At 37.2% G+C, this 19,905-nt stretch overlaps 1 protein-coding gene across 6 annotated transcripts in view; it reads left to right on the top strand.

The window, feature by feature from the left end:
* Positions 1-18,696, top strand: part of LOC103701483 (DNA ligase 4) — a 35,556-nt gene extending 16,860 nt beyond the window's left edge. For 5 of the 6 annotated variants that reach the window (XM_039128817.1, XM_039128814.1, XM_039128811.1 and 2 more), the window contains 16 exons: positions 2,604-2,679; positions 5,118-5,242; positions 5,331-5,365; positions 5,616-5,674; positions 7,739-7,822; positions 10,611-10,703; positions 10,784-10,832; positions 11,042-11,129; positions 11,829-12,032; positions 12,268-12,393; positions 12,467-12,566; positions 12,656-12,761; positions 15,135-15,265; positions 15,384-15,545; positions 15,972-16,127; positions 17,709-18,696. In XM_039128817.1, coding sequence (XP_038984745.1) covers positions 2,604-2,679; positions 5,118-5,242; positions 5,331-5,365; positions 5,616-5,674; positions 7,739-7,822; positions 10,611-10,703; positions 10,784-10,832; positions 11,042-11,129; positions 11,829-12,032; positions 12,268-12,393; positions 12,467-12,566; positions 12,656-12,761; positions 15,135-15,265; positions 15,384-15,545; positions 15,972-16,127; positions 17,709-18,435 — 2,321 coding nt within the window. In that variant the 3' untranslated portion in view covers positions 18,436-18,696. The remainder of the gene's footprint in view (positions 1-2,603; positions 2,680-5,117; positions 5,243-5,330; positions 5,366-5,615; positions 5,675-7,738; positions 7,823-10,610; positions 10,704-10,783; positions 10,833-11,041; positions 11,130-11,828; positions 12,033-12,267; positions 12,394-12,466; positions 12,567-12,655; positions 12,762-15,134; positions 15,266-15,383; positions 15,546-15,971; positions 16,128-17,708) is intronic. The other variant, XM_039128812.1, reaches the window with a different exon arrangement.
* The last annotated feature ends 1,209 nt before the right edge of the window (positions 18,697-19,905 follow it).

The raw sequence follows: 19,905 nt of genomic DNA, 5'->3' as shown, positions 1-19,905 counted from the left end.
TTGAGGCTAAAATGCATTCAGGAGGAAGTGGAGCTCAAGTATGCAGATCTCATCTATAGGACTTTTACAGATGATGATGATAATCCTATGCTCGACTGGCTTGCAGCTCAGCAGCAGGAGCCCGAGCTTGATGAGCCAGGATCGCCTCAACGACCAGCCAGCATCATAGCCACCGAGGCTATGGTCGATCCACAACAATGGACTGAGCGCAACATTCCACGCACTCCTACAGCTGATATGACGTGGCTAGTGGGGAGCCAGTCACCGCATGACTGGTACGACGCTCCCATTCAGAGAGATGATCCTCTCATGCGAGGACGAGGACGCTCTAGTACCCAGTCAACTCGATCAGGAGGGCGTCAATCCCAGTAAAGAGAAAAGGAAAGGGCCCCAATGGAGAGCGTCGAGGAGGAGATTTGGACCAGCAGCGATGAAGGTTTTGGTGGTGATGGATCTACTAGCCATGGAGGAAGTGGAGGACAGTATGGTACTACTTATGAGACACAGCCGGAGGGAGCTATTCGATACACCGGAGAGTCTCAGTTTACGCATGCTACACAAGATACGGACCACGGTAGGCCGTCTGATATAAACCGGTCGGATACCATTGCATATCGAAGAAGAGCTCCTCGAGATCGTTCAAGAGGCCAGGATACAGCTGCAGATGACCTCCCATGTGGAGTCGGATCCATTGATGTATCAAGTTCCGAGTCTTCCTATTATCCGTGGCCTCAGCCAGCCTATGGATATGGTGTATTAGAGTCATCTTCCGGTGGCTACTACCCTGCGCAGCCCGGAGGGTCTTATGGGTCGGATTTTACTGCCGGCATATTCGGATGGGCCCCTTATCAAGACACCTCTTAGAGCCAGAGCTTCAGCGAGAGATTCGAGAGTTCTTATGACCTGACGCGCATTCCTCGAGGATTGAGCATACAAGACTACAATGCCGTTTGGTTAGAAGGATGGGTTGATCTGCCTCCATATTATGCTGATGATCCAGATATTGACGAGAAGCATCGCCACTCGACCCGATTTTAGATATCCGAGAGTGCTTTAAATGTATGTAATTGATTGTATCTTAATTTGAAAATATTTTATGTTCTTCATCTCATTATTTGAATCATTTGGAAGTAATAAGTTGCATCATCTAGTTTTAACCTTAAACCTAAACATAAAACATCAAAAAAAAAAATCCAAAAGTGAAAGAACTCCAAATAAAAAAAAAAGACGATGGGGTCGAAACCAGGCCGAATGTGCCATATCGGTACGATATCGGTTCGGCATCGATATCGTACCGTTACCGAAGCCGACCGGTACGTCGGTACGATCGGTACCGCGAACCTTGCTTGAGTCTATGTTTATTTTATGTTTTTCATGGTGATATTCAAGTATTCAATAAATTTTTGTGAACGTGAATTGGTGATGAATGAATTAAACCTTTATTGTACCCTTTGTTCACTGCGATAGTTTATATCAGATCGGTGGAACCGTCTCGAACCGGGCTGTTCCGACCGTTCTGAGCCGTACCGTCGGCTCACCGGTACGGTTATGGCAATGCAAACAAAATCCGTTGCCGGAGCCGAAGAAGGAGAAGGAAAGAGAGAGCAAGTGGGGGAGGGAGGAAGAGGGAGAGGGCGGAAGGCCGGCGGAGGGTGGCAGATGCCGGTGGAGGGCCAGCGGAGGCAAGCGCGTCTGCCACCCTCTGCTGGCCTCCCTCCCTCTCTCCCCCTTCTCTCTCTCTCTCTCTTTTCCTCTCTTCCATAGTCTGCATGCCGTCTTCTCCGTCGGTACAGGTCCGGCACGGCCCGTACTGACTCATGCCACCGGAGAACCGGTACGGTACCCGGTATCGGTTCTGCCGACCTTGGTTTATATTATGTAAGCATTTCTTTTTTTCATTCTCGTCTTTTAGAATTTGATTGGTTATGAAAACTTCTAAATGTAACATCTAAAATATTAGAAACGAAAAATATCATTTTGAATTGTATAGTCCACCATCCAGACAAGAGAAGTATCAATACCTAGCTCTGCAAAACAAGTTCAATCATATTGTATGATTCAGCAACATAGCTTTAAAGAAGCAACCGAGTCTTATTACAAACAATATACCAAGTGATCACTTTTGGGAAAAGAACATCATCTATGGCATTGATATCACATTTCAAATTTATGAAGCTTATTTCCCAATGGAAGAAGACCATGACCTTATTTTCTTACACATATATTCTTCCTTATACATTCAATGATATTCAACTGTGAACCTGCTTAATTTTGTTGTGTTTCATAGATCACTACAATAGCTATTAAAGAATTTCTTATCCTGACGTTTCTCTGATGAATTATTCAAATTATTTCCTTTCAATATCTTCTTTGTTCTTAACACTTGTTCTTATCATCGCAACAAGTGGAATGACAACTTGATTCTAGCCATATTAAGTTGGAGGATTTGCATGAGATGTAACTGGCATATTTTGCATTACCTATATTCTGTGCATTCTTGCATTTAGTAGAATTTAATATGCTTTTATGTGCTTATTTTCTGTCACCTATTTATTTGATGTTAGAGGAAAAAACTTGACTTGATATTTATCTTGAATTTTCAGGCGAACCATGTTGGTCCATTGTTGCTTATACTGTGGAAGATGTGGAGAGATTTTTCAAAGAAACTATTGAGAACAGGTCAGAAATATGAGTATGCTAGTTTATCCTTTCTGTTATTCATCTTATTTATTTATATTACTCTTTCAAGCAAATAATTGTTCAGTTAGCTGGTTCAAAGTATATCTAGCCTTTTCATGGTTTTCTTGTCCTTTTTTTCTGCGAAGAATATATGTCTACAAAAGCATTGACTTATAGGCTGAATGTGATGCTGTGTGTCCAGAAACATTTAGCCCCAAAATATTAAGGATATGGCAAGAATCATGAAAGAAAACTAGTATTAGTTGCAAGGGTGTATTTATCATTAGTGGTTTAGGATGGATTCAAAAGTCTAACCAAATTATGGATAGGTGTGTTGTCATTTAGCATGGACTTCTTTAATCAGTTCTATCCTTCAGAATAAATCTGAAGTTTTGTTCTTTTTAATAACTGCATAGTCTCTTATAGTTGGAGTTTATTTATTTGTTAATCAAAATAGCTGGTTATTTCTTGGGAAAGCCTAAACTCATAACATTTCTTTCTGAAGTTGAGAACTAGATCTCTCTCTCTCTCTCTCTCTCTCTCTCTCTCTCTTTCTGACACGTGATTGTATACACATAGGTGTACCCATTCTAATATAAAGCTTAAAAAAATAACTTGATCATTTAATTAACTAGACATTTTATTTGTACCTCATCATTATGCATCATTCAGATTAGGTGAATTCTCATGTGCCCAAATGAGTGATTCCATAGGCTTACTGATGTGGAATCTTGTACTCTTATTAAAAAAAATGAGAAATCAAGAAGGAACAATCTTACCTTACTGGGATTTAACCAGTCATGTGAGGTACTGATATTGCACATGTATTGGCACCTGTAATGATGCTTGAAGTTTTTTTTTTTTTTCAGGTATCTTGATTCTGTAGTAAACAATCCAAAAACCTGCATGTAAAATGTAAAAAATTCGATACGTTATATTCCTTTAATAAATACCTCTAGCACATTAGATCCGCTACTACAAATCTAGGACCATCACATGTGTTCAGGAAATTCAAGGAATGCATTTCTGAGAAATGCGGCTTGATTTAGAATTCCTATGATATTTTTTAATAGAATTGATTGCATCTACACCGCTTGCTTCTTTTTGGGACAACGGACAAGTATGTTATTCAAACATACATATATGTTGTCCCATGAGTCTTGACCATTTTTATAATTTTATAGATATTGCTACTAAACTTGGCTTTGATTATTAAGACAAATGCAAATCATGCTCGTACATGCACATTAAATTCCTGAAGGTGTATAACATCACAAATACCTTCTCTTGTAAACCTAGAATTGACTTAATTTGTCCTTCCTATTTCCTTCTTGTCAAGGACTATGTAATTAATTACACTTGGTGATTAAATCATCATCCCTTTTCAGTTTTTGCAGATATATTTTTATTCACAGATCAGAAACATGTAATCGTTAAAATCAATGACCATCATTGGCATTTATGAACCTTAGCAGAGTATGTGAGAATTTTGTTAAATGAGTAACTTGCTTTGAGTCAGTGGACATTGTATCTCTACACCCTATTCTGTGGTCTGTTTCAGACAATTTCAAACTCATAGTAAGGGCAAAAAAAGATGCATGAGAAAAAAAATTGTATAAGGATTGTATTTAGGTTTTATTATTATGTTAAAATGACATTTGCAACACAATTAGTTGGGCCAACATAGTGAAGTTTTTCTTCGGGAGTGCTATATGATTATAGAAGGGTGATAATAATCTATGGTCTGAAATTTTGGTTTGGTGGATTTTGAATGAACGCTAGAAGAGTGCAATGAGTATCTAAAACATAAGGTGAATATAGGATGGCAGGAGGGATGAAGTTTGGGATCTGTGCACCCAAGAATGCTGAGGAACCAAGACTGCTATTGAAGCAACTCAGTCTTACAATTTTTATTTTTTTGATCAGATTTTGTTATTTTGCCACTCAAATTTTGAAGCTAGCCTGGACTGATCTCTAGCACCAAAGTTTGTTCTGATAATCCTTTTGAAATCTTATTGCTATTCTAAAGGTTGCGGGGGCACCAGTCATCTGGACTTCCAATTTTCCCCTGGGCTCCAGGAGTACGCTTGGGCAGATGCTAAAAAAGAAAGCTTATATCTATGCTTGTGACTTTTACTTTTGATATTTGGTAAAAAGGCCTACATGGACCATAATGAAAGTCATGAAAATTTATGGGAAGGAAGTTGCATTCCATGGAGGATATGGTCCCCGACCAATCTGATTGCAAGTAGATAGGCTATGGTCAATAGTTTGGATGCCACATTTTCATGAACATTTGACAGCTATTGATGATTTGCTCTTGCATACTTGTACATTGTGTTCTGCTAAAATCATAAATGTCGAGTTATTAAATGCTAGTCATTCTTCTATCTTAATTATATGCAGTGAACTTAATTTTTTCCTTAGATACTTTTCAGAGATGAGGGAATTGTGTTGAAGGACCTTGGTTCCAAATGGGAACCTGGTGATCGAAGTGGAAAGTGGTTGAAGTTGAAACCTGATTACATACATGCTGGTGCTGATCTGGATGTGCTTATTATAGGTTTGTTTTTTGTAAGTTTGTTTTATTGGTTCCCGTTCTAGAGTTCATTGATCAGATTAAATTGATGATGATGGATTTTTGACTATAGGAGGATATTTTGGTTCTGGCCGTCGTGGAGGAGAGGTGTGCTTCATGTTTTCATCATAATACCCTCTTAAAACGCAGTTCTGATGTATTAACCCTGTAGTTCTTATATGGCCACCTAGGAGTGACCCTATGCTGCAAGAGGGCAGGTAGCTGCATATGGACTGTTGCTAGATGGCTCTATGAGAGCTAAATATTAGTTGACTTTGTAGATGTGTGTAATGTGTGTAAATATCAACTTCCATTTGCAATTGTTCTTTTCATCCCTTCTTTTCCTGCCTCATTGCAGGTAGCTCAGTTTTTGGTGGGTCTTGCGGTGCGTTCAGATTCTACTAGCTGTCCAAAACGGTGAATAAAATTTTTGAATTTCTTCTTTCAAATTACTGTATTTTGACTCAGATTTTGTAGTATAATGGGTAACTGTTATGATTGTGCATTTTCCTGATCAAGGCCATCATGCTGCTTCTGTAGATAAGTTAATGTTCTCACACTAAAGATTTTGATCATGAGATATGGCTAGTGAGGCTTGGCATGAGTTTGTTATATTGAGATGGTGGTCTTTGATTAGGGTATGTTAAAGAGAGTTCACATCATCTATACTATTAGATTAGAAGGCCATTGCATTAATTATTTCTTTACCAGTGGTGTCCAAATGCATTATTTCAGATTGCAGTTTTTCCATTTTAGTTGGTTGTTGTGGCCTATTGCATTCTTTGCAATGATTTTACTATTGTTTGTATGTTATTTTTACCATACACATTGTGACACTAGGTTTTCCAACGTGCTATAGTTGTGCATGTTGTGTAGGTTGTATATATGGCATGCATCTATATCAAAGATATTGTAGTCTCTGAAAAATACTCTGCAATATGGTGGTACCATGTGGTCGAACTTTAGATTTAGTATGATCCTGTTTGTACTGCATTTCTCTCTCTTAGAGGTATGGTTTCTCACATGGCCTCAAATGCCCGTGGGATGTCCCACAGGACACTGGGACAAGGTACCATCCCAAGTGTTGGGGCAGGACCATCCCGCCATTGTCCCATCTCGATCGGCATGTCTTGGGACATCCCTAGTCCCAAGTGTTGGGACAGGGCGGGAAGGCGGTGCATCCCATTCCATGGGCAAACCGGGACAGCCCCGTCCCATGAGATTTAAAAGCTTGGTTTTTTTCTCAATTTGACCCCTTAGACTCTCTAGCTTACAAGAGAAAATGGTGAGATTGGAAATTTTTAGGTGAAGAAAATACAGAATGAAGCTAGATTTAAAAGGTTAAGAAAGGATTTTGGGTTTTTCTCTCTGCCCTGTCTCTTGGAATGGGGGTTCTGGATTGTCTGAAAATGTAGTAAATCCATCCGGTTGGTTTTTGTTTTTGATATTTAGCGACTTGACAGGTTATCTAGAAATGCCTGGAAGCATTATAATTTTCAAGTTAATTGATCTATTGTGTTATTATTATTTGTTATCATTGTAACTATGACACTCTGAAATATAGTACTACTACTTATGAACAGATAATGAGAAGAAGGAAATGATTTTTTCTTTGTATTGGACTGTTTTATCAACAAGAGCTAGTTTGTGGCTTAGATCCTTTGGGTTGTGCAAGATGTATGTACTTATGTATAAGTTGGCTTTATCAGCAAAAGCTTATATATTGAGATGGCTTTATGCTAAATGACAACTGAAGCATGCAAGTTTTTTGTTTGAATTTTCATGACACAGTTACTTGTCACTGAGAAACATGGTCTGCTGAACCGGTTCAGCATACCTTGCTAAGAAGCAATTAGTAGTATTATAAAATAAAAGAAAATGACTTATTGACTGTGTCTTTTTTTAGCTGCATATTGGGAGGATGACATTTCTTGGTGTGGTACATCTTATGACTCTTACATGATATACTTAGATATCTACATCCTTGCAATGAGGAAAGCTGTCAATTTCATCTGAAAGTATGCTTTGATTTGTAATATGCAGGATGCATCTAAACCTTTTGAAGTGGTTGGATTACTTCTATTTTGATTGTTTACAAGATTAAAGTTAACTGAAATTTGCAGGGTCAATAAGCTGACTCAGGGTCCATATTAAATTAGGGATGTTTGTACTTTGATGCCTCACAATGCAGGTGGTAGAATATTGAATTTGAATGGATTCATTGGTGAACTATGAATAGATATTCTTCAATTGTCCTCCCATGTTGCCTTGGAGCTTGGATTTGGTCCCTTTCTTTTTCTTTCTTCTATATTCCTCTCTCTTTTTTAAGTAATATCACCATGCCTAACACAAGTTTACGGATCATATTGCTTTTTAACACTTATCTTGATGTGGTCTAAATTAGTTTTTTATGTATCACTCTGTTTTATTTTTATTTTAAAAGTTATTTTAACAATACTTTTATTAAATAATTTTTCATAGATTTGTTTCATTCTGTCGAGTTGGTACTGGTCTCTCTGACGAGGAGCTTGATACTCTCATTACCAAATTGAAGCCCTATTTCAGGTAGTCCTATACCATCATGATGTTAAATCTCTTTTTATGTCCCTTACTCTTTTAACTGCACTTGAACTTCACGTATTTCCTCATTGTTGTGGCATTGAACTTGTCATGCATTGAAGAGTCAATCTAAATAGGTTGGCAGCTCATCTACATGAACTCAAACATGATATAGCAGAATCAAAGACCCATAAGAACTACCAAATTTGACTGGTCTTGACTGAAATATCTCTGCTTATGACTGTCCTGGGACAAAAGAAGTCTCTAAACATCAGATTTGAACAGAATGATGTTTACTTTCCCCTGTACAGATTGAGTAAAGTCCTGCATTTTATAAAGAATGTCAGGCACCACCGTTTTAGGGTAAAAACCACAAGTGCCACTTTTTAGGGAGAAGTATGTATATTGTTCTGTTACTTCTGTACTGTTATTCTGTGGACTGATTAATTAAGATGGGGCCCAAAAGCATTGAAAGCCAACCATAGATAAGTCTTGTTACATTAAAATGGAAAGGGATAATGATAGACCCTTATGTCTAGCAGAGCAGTCAACTTACCTATGTTTTGGTTGACTGCCTTTTCATGGATTTATTTATTGTTTCTATTTTTCGGATATCTTTCTGAATTCTTATCTGAAAAAGAATAAAACTGCAGCATTCGATATGGTTTTTCCCAGATTTTTATTTTAGTTACTTTTTTTGTTGAAGCTGCAAGTCACAACTTTGGATCATGAGCCTGTCACCAAGACTTTGTTTGCAAATAAAGGAACATCAAGTTGTAAGTTGTTGGCCTTTTTCAAAAGCTCAACCAGATCTTGTCAGCTTGTCAGAGGCTTTGTTGATCTGACAGTCTCCTGTCCCTTCATTGTTTCCAGTTTCAACATGAGTTGGTTTGTCAGTTCCTTTATGCACTTGATGTCTTACCATGCTACTACCATTTGCTCATGTTTAGCATCTTTTTGTATATAGATGCTAATTTGGCTGGAGATGCCATCATATCAGCAGTTGCCTTCTCCATTTTTGTGATACTTAGTGCCTCAAAACAAGGAGTTAGCCCCTGACACACATTCTCTGCCATGCTGTGCCAATGCATGTGCTATGTTGTGCCAAAACTAAAAATTATTGGAGGATTTAATTTCTGTAAAAAAGAGCTTTAAAAAAAATAGAAAGTATTAAATGGGTGTTGTGTCAATCCAGTGCTGGTGCTATGACTTGCCCGGCAAGGGTGCATGCGGGGTGGCGTGGGCTGGCACCTAAAACCTTGTCTCATAACAGAAAGATATGATCCGTCATGCTAGCGCCAAAGTTGAAAACCCTTAGTAGCTAAAGTGGCTTCCTAGATGATTTCCCTGATTATTAATCTTTTATTATCTGTTTCTCATACAACAACTGAGCCTCTTCTGCATTCACTATTGAGCTTTCTGGATTAACCACCAAAATTTTAACTTTGAGAGCATGTGGTGCATGTTTTGATTAATTACCATTTTGCTTTTGCCATCCATATCTTGTTAATCTTCCCTCTCTTTCACATCTATCTAGAATTTTGACAAGGTGTTACATGTCTATGGAAAGTTCCATTTTATCCCTTAAAATGCTTTAAATAGCATGGTATGAGTTTGAAATGTGTGAGAGAGATACACTAGTGCTGTATTGTTTGAGGGTAGATTATCAATTCTTGGTTCATATTTCATATATGATGCAGTTTCACATTTATCGATCTCTTTCCTTGGTCACTAATTTAAAGACTTCAATATGAAGACAGTGGGCGGTTACTTTTTATTTATATCATATTAGAAATAAGAGAAAGGAATAGTGTATTTCTCTATGATGGGTGGTACCATGAGGTGGATGCCCAGTTGAATTTTGATGCCTATATGGTAATCTTATAAGATTGTTGCTGTTTGTTTTCTTTTTTTCCTAAGCCTGACCTAGTTTCTAATCCATTTTAGGGACCACAATCTATCTTTTGGAGATATGATGAGATTTGTATCACGTTACCCAATTCGTAATACTTGGAATATATTTACTGGGAGATGGTGATGGAATGATTACTGGAAACTGATAGGTGACTTGGAAATCAATTGGAGGGGTTAAAGGGGCCATTTCATGTTATACAAAGTAGTGCATTCTTTTTAATGGTCATGTTACTGGCCTCCTTTTGAAGAAAAAAAATAGTGGGATTTAGATATATTTGTTTGTGAGATGTGCTGATTTAGATACACATTTTCTGTATCTATTTGATTGTTATATTCCCCTGCATTATGTCATTCCAAGTGTTATAATCTATTAGTTATCGTTATGATATATCCATAGCTAAAGAATCGAAAACATAAAAATAAACGTTGAAATATTGTTTAGGTATCTTTTTTTCATTTTTAACATGTCCAAATTCATTTATTCCTTAGTTTTAAAAAATGAAATTATAGTTTGTGAAAAGTCATTGTCAACCCTAGACTTTTCCACAAGCTACTGAAAATTTTAGTTCATAAAGCTACATATAGGGATATTTAATTTTGTTATGGGAATTTTGATTTTTTTCCCACGTTGGTAGTCTGTCTTGGGAAAGTCTCACACAGGTAAGACACTAATGGTTAACATTCTGCAAGATAAAAATAGGCTTCTCTACTGGTAAACATAGACTTTCAACTTTCATAAATACTTGGACACCTTTTTGTTTTAAGTGATTATATTAAAATTTCTTTTGGTGTTACTTTTTCTCTCCTCTCTAAATTTAACTCTGAAGGTGGGAAACTTTGATTAATAAAACTATTGTTTAATTTCAAATTGTGTTTCCAGGAAGAATGAATATCCAAAAAAAGTGCCACCCTTTTATGAAGTAACAAATAATTCAAAGGAGAGGCCAGATGTTTGGATTGACAGCCCTGACAAGTTAGCAGCCTTTTTTCTCTTTCATTTTCATTTAAGTGTATCTATGATCTTGCAATTCTTTGATCACTTTTTAACCGCAGATCGGTCATACTTTCAATAACTAGCGATATCCGAACAATAAAGTCTGAGGTACTTCCATATTTCTGGTGATGATTGCACTGCTTGTTTAGACTATAGTTCTTGTGATGATTGTATACTTATTTCTTTAATGCTGTTGTATTTGTTATAATACCTGATCTTGCAAAGCATGTTTTTCCTTGACCGTATGGTGCTGTTATCTTTGATCTATTATTTCTAGTTGTTTAAATGTATTTAACACCAATTTTAAACATTCCAAGGTATTTGCTGCGCCATACAGTTTGAGATTTCCACGTATTCATCGTGTGAGATATGACAAGCCATGGCATGAGTGCCTTGATGTTCAGTGTAAGCATTCCTTGATTTTTAATCAACTATTAGGCCTTCTGATGCATGCGACTGCTGTTTTACTCTTGTAGATGGTAAACTCTGAATACAGTTCCAACCTCCATGTGGATCATGGTGCTTATTTTCAAACTTAATAATAAGAGAGATGTGGAAATTTCAATAAATCATTACATTATACTGTACCTGATTTCATATAATTTAGTCTACAGCTAATCTGAATGGTATGTGAAAATGAAGATTTTCTTTTGTTAAATATTGGTATCTGTTAGTGGGCATTTCTTGTCATGATTATTTGTGCAGAGGGATGGCACAATGTTTTACATGTAGCTAATGGGAAACACTTGCAGTGCCCATGGGTTAAAGATGCATGTGCAAACTAATATAATGGTTCACACGAAGCTCCAAGAGACAATTAAAAGAAAGAAAATTGAGGCTCTGATAGATGGTGAAATATAGAAATAGAGAATTTCAAAGTGCTAGAATTTCAGGAACATGGTAAAAAATAGGAGACATGATATTATTATTATTACTTAAATGAACTACTCCTGGATTTTTGTGCACGCCCCTTTTGATTTTGTTATTTCAAATTAATTTTTGATTGCATTTCAATTTATAAAAAGCAGCTGCAATTTACATTCAAGCAGGTGCAAGATACTTTTTTTGAAATTGTGTTTTGAGTATTTCTATTTATGATCTCAGCATTTGTGGACTTGGTACATTCAAGCAATGGCAATACACAGAGGGGAACCGATCATGGAGGTCTACAAAATCATGGATCAAAACATGTAAAGTCCACAAAGAAGGGAGAGAAGAAAAATGTTTCCATTGTCCCTGCTCATTTGATCCATACCGACATCTCTGGTGTTAAGGAGGAGACACTTATATTTGCAAATATGATGTTTTGTATCCTCTAATTGATTTCATTTATGCACCTCCTTTTTCTTTTTGAGCATGTTTTTCAAATTCATCTGCATATTGATATGGGGGATGTTACCTGCTTTACTGTTGGCTGGTTCTCTCAGTCTGATCTGAGTGAATTAATCATGTTGTGTAGAGACAAGTTTTGGCCTATCCAGTTTCTAGTTCTTCCAATATTTAATTAGATTGAAAATTGTTTAAACCTTCTTGACTTTGTTAGATTTTATCAATGTTCCTCCATCCTCTTCTGTAGACTACTTTCATAAAATTGTGGTTGAGAATGGGGGAACTTTCTCAATGAATCTCAATGACTCGGTTACTCACTGCATTGCAGCTGAGAGAAAAGGTACTTCCTTTTGTTTTTCATTGGGTACTAGGCATTACTTTGCTTGACTAAAATTGTGTGATGAGCTTGGCAGGGATCAAGTATCAAGCCGCTATGCGCCACAGAGATATCATTCACTATTCTTGGGTCTTGGATTGTTGCAAACAAAAGCGTCTTCTACTTTTCCATCCTAAGTTAGTCTTAACTGCATTATGTACTTGTATTATCTGTTTAGATTGTTTTAGTTTGTAAGCATAAATGCTAATGCTTTTGCCCCTGGAAGGTACTACTTATTTCTTGCAGATTCTTCGAAGAGAAAGTTTCAAGAGGAGATCGACACATTCTCTGATTATTATTACTGCGATATAGATATTGCAGACATTAAACAGGTATGCTTTTAAAAAGTACCATTATTGCCAGCTCAATTTTTGCCTCTTAGCGAGTTCTCTTTATACAATGAATATGCCTATTGAATAAACTTAAAAATTCAAAATTATGTGTCCATCAACCCATAGGCAAAATTTCATGATTTGGTCATCGAACACCATGGTGTGCTTCAAAATGCAAACAGCTGATGCCATCAGAGCGGCATAATGAAGCAGTGTTACCTGCCAAGTGTCTCAAGTGTGTGTCAAACACAGCAGCCCCCAAGAATCCAGGCATGCTGACATAGCATACACACACATATAACATATATACATGATACAAACATATAGACATGTATACACATATGCATACATATATACATACATGTGTATGTATGTTTGTGTGTATATGCATGCATGCATGTTCACGTGTGTTTCAGTACATACACAGAAAAGAGGAACTAGAAAGGGGAAGAGAGTTTATATGTGTTGTTTCACAAACAAATTAATAGAATAACCATGAGTTTGCTAGTTGTTTGAGTCATTTGTTCGGTTCATTTAAGATTATTTAAGATGTGTTGGGATACTTATATTGATAATCAATTGTGGTAGCTTTATTTTTAAACATTATGGCACTTAAGGTGTCTGTATAATTGTGATAACTTTAAATTAAAAACATAAGGACACTTCATAATTTTGATGGGGACACTTTTGTTGAAGTGTCAATATGGCCTTGATAACTTCATATTGAAACACTAAGGACACTTAAAAATATCTAGCACTTGAGACTAAGAGTCTCCAAATGATTCTCCCCCCAAAAAATTGCCTAGTTTCAGCACTTTTGCTATGTCAATAGGACACCTCTTTTCAAGAGGGGGGAATAAAAAGAAGTGTCCTGTTGACATTTGCAGAAATGTTGTGTCATGTCATGCCATATCCAAGTATCTGGAAGTGCCAATACTCCTAGAAATTTTAAAAATAATCATCCAGGTAAGTGTGGAATAAATTAGTGGGACCTAGTTTGTGGCACGAAGAGAAGTCTACTTAAAAATGTATATCCTCTCTCATTCATAACTATGGGCCATTGCTTGTTGTCATTTATAAGAATTTTATATGACCAAAGCCATGCTAGATTATTAGTTTTATTTAAATAACAAGGGGTTAAATAGATCAATGTCTCATTCTATCAATGTTCTAGAAAGGCATCTACTCAATTGCAACAGTACTCACTTTTGTAGCATTGTTTGTATACTTTTGTTCCTGAGAGGTGGATCTTATATATTCTGAGCATACAACATGAGCATCTTTATAACTGTTATCAAGATTATATTCTGATTCATTGTCATGAGACTGAACCAAGGTCGGCAGAATTGTCCCGAACCGCCCGGTTTGGGGTGTCTCGAGCTATGCCGGCCGTGGATCGGGACGATTCCGGCGACGAAAACAAGACCGGCGTTGGAGGAGGAGAAGACGAAGAAAAAAGAGGAAAAGAGAGAGGGAGAGGGAGGGAGAGGGAGAGGAAGGTTGAGGCCGGCCGGTGGAGGTCGGGGAGCCGCCACATGGAGGAGAGAGCCGGGGAAGAGGGGCTCGCTCTGGTCTCCTGTTTCGTTCGAAACAGGGGCTTTTGCCTCCTCCATGCAGCAGCTCTCCGACCTCCGCCTCCTTCGTGTGGCGGCTTTCCGGCCCTCCGCTGACTCTCCGCCGGCCTCCCCCTTCTCTCTCTTTTCTTCTCTCATTCTCCCTCTCCCCCGCCTCTTTTACTGTGTCGGTACAGGCCCGGCATGACACGATGCGGGTCCGTACTGACTCGTGCCGCCGGACAACCGGTACGGTGCCCGGTACCGGTTCTGCTGACCCTGGACTAAACCATTAATGTCCCAGTCCAGTTGATCAGTGAAGTGGTGGAAGTTGTTGCAATTTGGTGTTGCTTTTATCACAATTTGTGTTCTTTTGTTGTAAGTTAAATCATGGTGTTGCAGTGCATGATCCTTCTGTGCGTCTAATATTGAACTGCTAATCTAAGACAATTGTTCAAAAGCAGAATGACATCTGGAAAGCTGAAAAGTTATTTCTTCATTTTACCTATGTTTTGAAGTGAGGCTGGAAGACAATAAGCTAATTGAGGACTTAGGTGTTGATGCTGGCCACCTGCCAGCATGGCATGTTTTTTGCTGTGCCAGAACATGTGCCACTACATGCCAAATGGAAAAAAAATGAAAAATTACTTAAAAAATCCTTTTAGTTAAAAATATTAACAAATGAATTTGAGAGGTGCCATGGCAACACACGACATGTTCTAGTACAAGCCAGCAATGCACGGTACACACTGGCCAGCATGGACTGGCACAGCCAGCAGATGACACCATAGGTCTAATGTATTCTGTTTTTCATTTTCAGGTATTCAGCAATATGCATGGACCAGAATATGCAAACAACATAGATTATTATAAAAAGAAGTACTGTCCGGTGGAAGCATTGTGCTTGTTTCAGGGTTGTTGTGTTTACTTCTACAAATCAATGTCTGTTATGTAAGTTCAGTGTTCATTATCATGCTCACCTTGCGTCTACTTAATCAGAGAACAATATTGTCTAAATATTATGCTGTAATATTTACACATTTTTCAAAATGTCTTCGTTGTATCGAAGAAATACCTGTGACGAAGTAATATCAGAGCTTGCTTTAAGGAGGATGAGGCTTGAAATAACCATGCACGGTGGTGAAGTTTGCAGCGGTCTTCAATGTGCTACTCATCTGATAGTGTGTTCAACAACGAAAGAAGCCAACAACTTTGATGAAATATATAAAAGGTAAATATCGACAATTTTGTAGTGCTCATCCACAGTTCCATAGACATCATAGTACCATTTGTCTCCAATTTCTGATGGTAGTAGGTGATATCTGCTAGTACTAGTTTTGATGTTTAGAATCTGGTATGCATGAAAATTTATAAGAGGAATACAGATTTTATGGGATAGCTGTATGCTTTACTTCATTTTATGACTTGGAGGCCCCTTTTTTTCTACAATTTCAAAAACCTGTCTTTTTGTAGTTTACGCTATATGTATATGTATGTGCATGCTTGCATGCAAGCATGTCTTTTTAGCCATTGATGGAAACGTTGATGTCTCTTTATGTTGTATCCTTTTTTTCCTTTTTTTCTTCCTGACATGTCAGCTAAATTAAATGATACCATGAATTTTTGAATAGTTCATATTTTACTTCTGCTTCTGCAGTTTTCCATCTTCTCAAAGACACCTACTACATGACAGAAGGCTACATGTTGTGATGCATCAGTGGTTGGAAGATTCATTAGAAACAGGCAAGAAGTTGCATGAAGATTCTTATAACTTGAAGCCTGATACTTTAGAAGAAATTAAGATTGATGAGAGGTAATTAGTACAATGCTTTTATGGTGATTTAGAATGTATATATAAGTATTATCTACCATATATTAAGCTCTAAAGAATGAGAGTGGTGAGGACCTTGGTAAATTGCATTAATGCGCTATCCTTAGTATAAAAAATTATCCTAATTTTGGCAAGTCTTTCATAGCCAGTTTTAACTTTGAAAACTTTTAACCTTGAAAACTTTTAACCATCTGTCAGTATCCATATTACGATAGTGACGAACTTCATACTTGCTATCTAATTAGGTTCCTTTTTCTAATCACCTATTCATAAGACAAAATAATTTTTTCTTAATCATTTTTCAGTCTTTAAAAAAAAAGTAGTTAAAAAGAATGAAGAATATCTTGAAGAAGATTCAGTACGAGACAAGCAACTTTCCCACAAGACAAGTGATAATCCCTATGACTTGCATTTGGGCATTGCCAGTACAAGCTGCCTTGTCCTGTTAAACATTAGATGTCAGATGACTTTCAATGAAGATGTATTTCTTCTCGGAATCTAGAACCAGCACCACTTCCGAGACACTTTCTTTAGAAGTGTTTCTTAAATATCCGCTTCCCATGACTGCACCTGCGCCGCCTCCTGATTCTGGCAACTAAGGTCCAAATATTCGTCCATGATGTTAGCAAAGATAGGATTTTCTTAGATTAATTGCATTCTCTGGTCTATATGATTTGTACAAGTAATTTACTGAGCTGTTTTGTAATATTGGAACAGATTCAATGAGGATAGTAGGGATTTGGTCTGTCCATATCTTTATTGCTAGTTTTCATCATTAAATTTTGCTCAAATTTGATTAATATCCAGAAAAGTATATGATTTATATCCGTATTCGGATAAAAAAATATGAATATGTTTAATATCCAATTCGTATCCGTATCCATTTATAACAAATACGGATATGCTTAATATCCGATTCGTATCCGTATCTTTTTAGAACAAATATGGATATTAAGTTTGATATCCGTTTAATATCCGTATTCATATCCGTATTCGTTGAAAAATATGGATATATCAATATTTGATCCATATCCGATCCGTTTTCAGCCCTATTATTTTGTGCTCCCTTGATGCATGGGTAAGAGACCTCTAAAATAAATAACTTTTAGTTGCTTGGATTTTATACACCATAGATCATGATCATTGATGTCAATATTCATTGGGCAAGTTCCATCATTGATTTCCACTAGAAAGTATTTGAGGTCAAGTACAGTCAAATGTATTCTAGCCTTGTATGTATGCATGGATGTGTGTGCGTGCGTGCACAATAAATGTTTTTCAATCCCTATGATTTTATACACCATAGATCATGGTCAACAATGTCGATGTTCATTTTGAGAGGTCGATCATCAATTTTCTGTAGGAAGTATTTGGGGTCAAACACACTCAAGTGCATTCTAGTCTATGTATGTATGGATGTATAAGAAAAATTGTTACTGTGCTAGAGGTAAGCGGACGTTCATTTATGCTCGTCTTTCTGCTTCCGTCAGTGAAATATATATATGCTGAGCTTTCTTGTTTCCCCTTTCTCATCTTTTTTTCTTTTTCCTCTTTTTTCCCCAGCAGGCACAATCTCGTATCTCCTGTAACTACAATTAATACAGAAAAACAGAGTGTCTCTAGACTAATTATAGGTGAAAAGAGGAAAAGAGATAGGCCCACGCATGCTGATACAAGAAAGGGTAGAACAGGTCCAAGACACAAACGGACAATGCGGGCAAGGATTGGAAATAGACTTGCAAAAATAGATGCAGACGAAGCAGAGAACAGTGATTCCTCAGATGAAACTTCTATGGGGAAAACCCTGAAGTCAAGGGAAGAGTCTGAGATTGACATCACAGAAAGTGTGGGTGTCAAAAATCAAGAATCATTTTCAGATGGAAGTTGTCAAAGAGAAGCCTTAGGATCAAGGAAAGAGTCTCAAGGTGACATGGAGGAAAGTGAGGATATCAAATATCAAGCACCACATTTTAGTATTCAAGTAGCTGAGTATCATCAAGGGTCTCAGATTGTAACTCCAGAAGATAGAACCAATGAAAGGTTTGACAATGTGCAAACTTTGAATGTTACAGAAACAGGGAATAAAGGAACTGGTGAAAAATTGGAACAAATGGTTGATCCACTGCGTGCAATATTATTGGATATGATACCAAGTCTTAGCCAGAATAATGTGGAAACTGGAAGCTCCATTCCTGACGGCAAGAAAGCACAGCCAGACCCCCACACCAACCCAGTGAAGAAGAAAGTTAGCTACAAAGACGTTGCAGGTCAACTCCTCAAAGATGGGTAATAGTTTAGAAATCAAGTGATTTAGTTTGTGTGCGCGTACATAGAGTATGACAGCTAAAGATGCGAAAGTCTGCAACCCAAGCAGTGCTCTTTTGTATATTATTACAGTCAAGTTAGCATTATAATGCTTGTCTTCGAGATGTTATGTTTCACAAAACTTTCTTGTACATGGTGAAGTACAAAAATCCCTCTTGAAGGAAGCTAATCTACTACACTTTGGATTTTATGCCGTCAGAATAATGTTGCCCCATGGCTCGAACAACTGTCATCCTTCCTTGGCATGCACTTGTGGTGGAACAATTTTTTGTCCAGGGTCCAGAGTGACCTGTAGCCAAATTTCGGTCTGTTTTTATGTGGTTTTGCTAAATGCATTGACATACCCCTTGAAATGGGAGCTGGTTAGGACAACTTGTGACAGTCGACGCACGGCTGCTTGCAGGTGAGTATTTCTTGAATTCGGCCTGGTATGACGTTATTTTGAGTCTATACCGTGGACTGGATCCTTATAAAAAGGGGAGGTTTTGAATGGATTTATGAAATTTGCATAGTCTTATGTTGGATTAATTTGACAAGCTTTGCTGGTCTTCATAACCTTTATCTGTCTCATAATCCTTGATGGGTGAACCGCCTGCGGCTGGATGCTTGTTTGAATGGAAAGCATAGTTCTAATATAATGGCCGTTATAACATCTCAGCCGCTCCCCGCTATGTTTTTAGGACAAATAACATAAAAAAAAGAAAAAGAATGGCCATTATTTTCCTTGATTCACTATTATAGTGGACCATTATAGCAGGAATAATGGCCATTTTTCCCTTGAACCTTATTATGAATAAAATATTTTTTTTTGAAAATTCAAATGTTATATTAAAATTCCCTCCAAAAGTGAAAAATAGAATAAGATAACAATTTTGTTTTTACGTTATTACCTGTTTTTTTTCCATTACAATGCCATTATGATAGCCATTATTCTAGTGATTGTTTTCATATTAAAAACTTTAACATTTTTTTTTTATGGATATTGTAACTATTACAAATTTTGATGAGGTCCATTACAAATGGATACCACATTATGTGAAACCTTGATGACAAGTACTAGTAGAGTCGTCAAGTCGAGACTTCTGTGCCTCTTATGGTTCACTTTGATCAGTTTCGACCGTGGCTCTATTTTGTTATATTTTTATATGGGAACCAGGGGTTATGTTACTTACCGTGGATAGGAGTACAACCATCGTTTCAATTTTCTGTTGGCATTATGGATAATGTTATCATGGTATACAACCATCGTTTCAATTTTCTGTTGGCATTATGGATAATGTTATCATGGTATTGGATCCCATTGACATCATATAGGCTGCAAGGTCTGTATTTTAAACCATCTATTCGCTTGAGATTTGAATCCCTAACTGTGTAGTGGTCAAATTTGATCCATTGTAAAGATTCTCAATAGGTATTTATGAATGGTTCACAAATA

Source organism: Phoenix dactylifera, chromosome 1 (assembly GCF_009389715.1).
Source record: "Phoenix dactylifera cultivar Barhee BC4 chromosome 1, palm_55x_up_171113_PBpolish2nd_filt_p, whole genome shotgun sequence".
Classification (NCBI taxonomy): Eukaryota; Viridiplantae; Streptophyta; class Magnoliopsida; order Arecales; family Arecaceae; genus Phoenix; species Phoenix dactylifera.
Note: the sequence above shows the minus strand (reverse complement) of the source record. Positions and strands in the feature narration are given on the sequence as shown.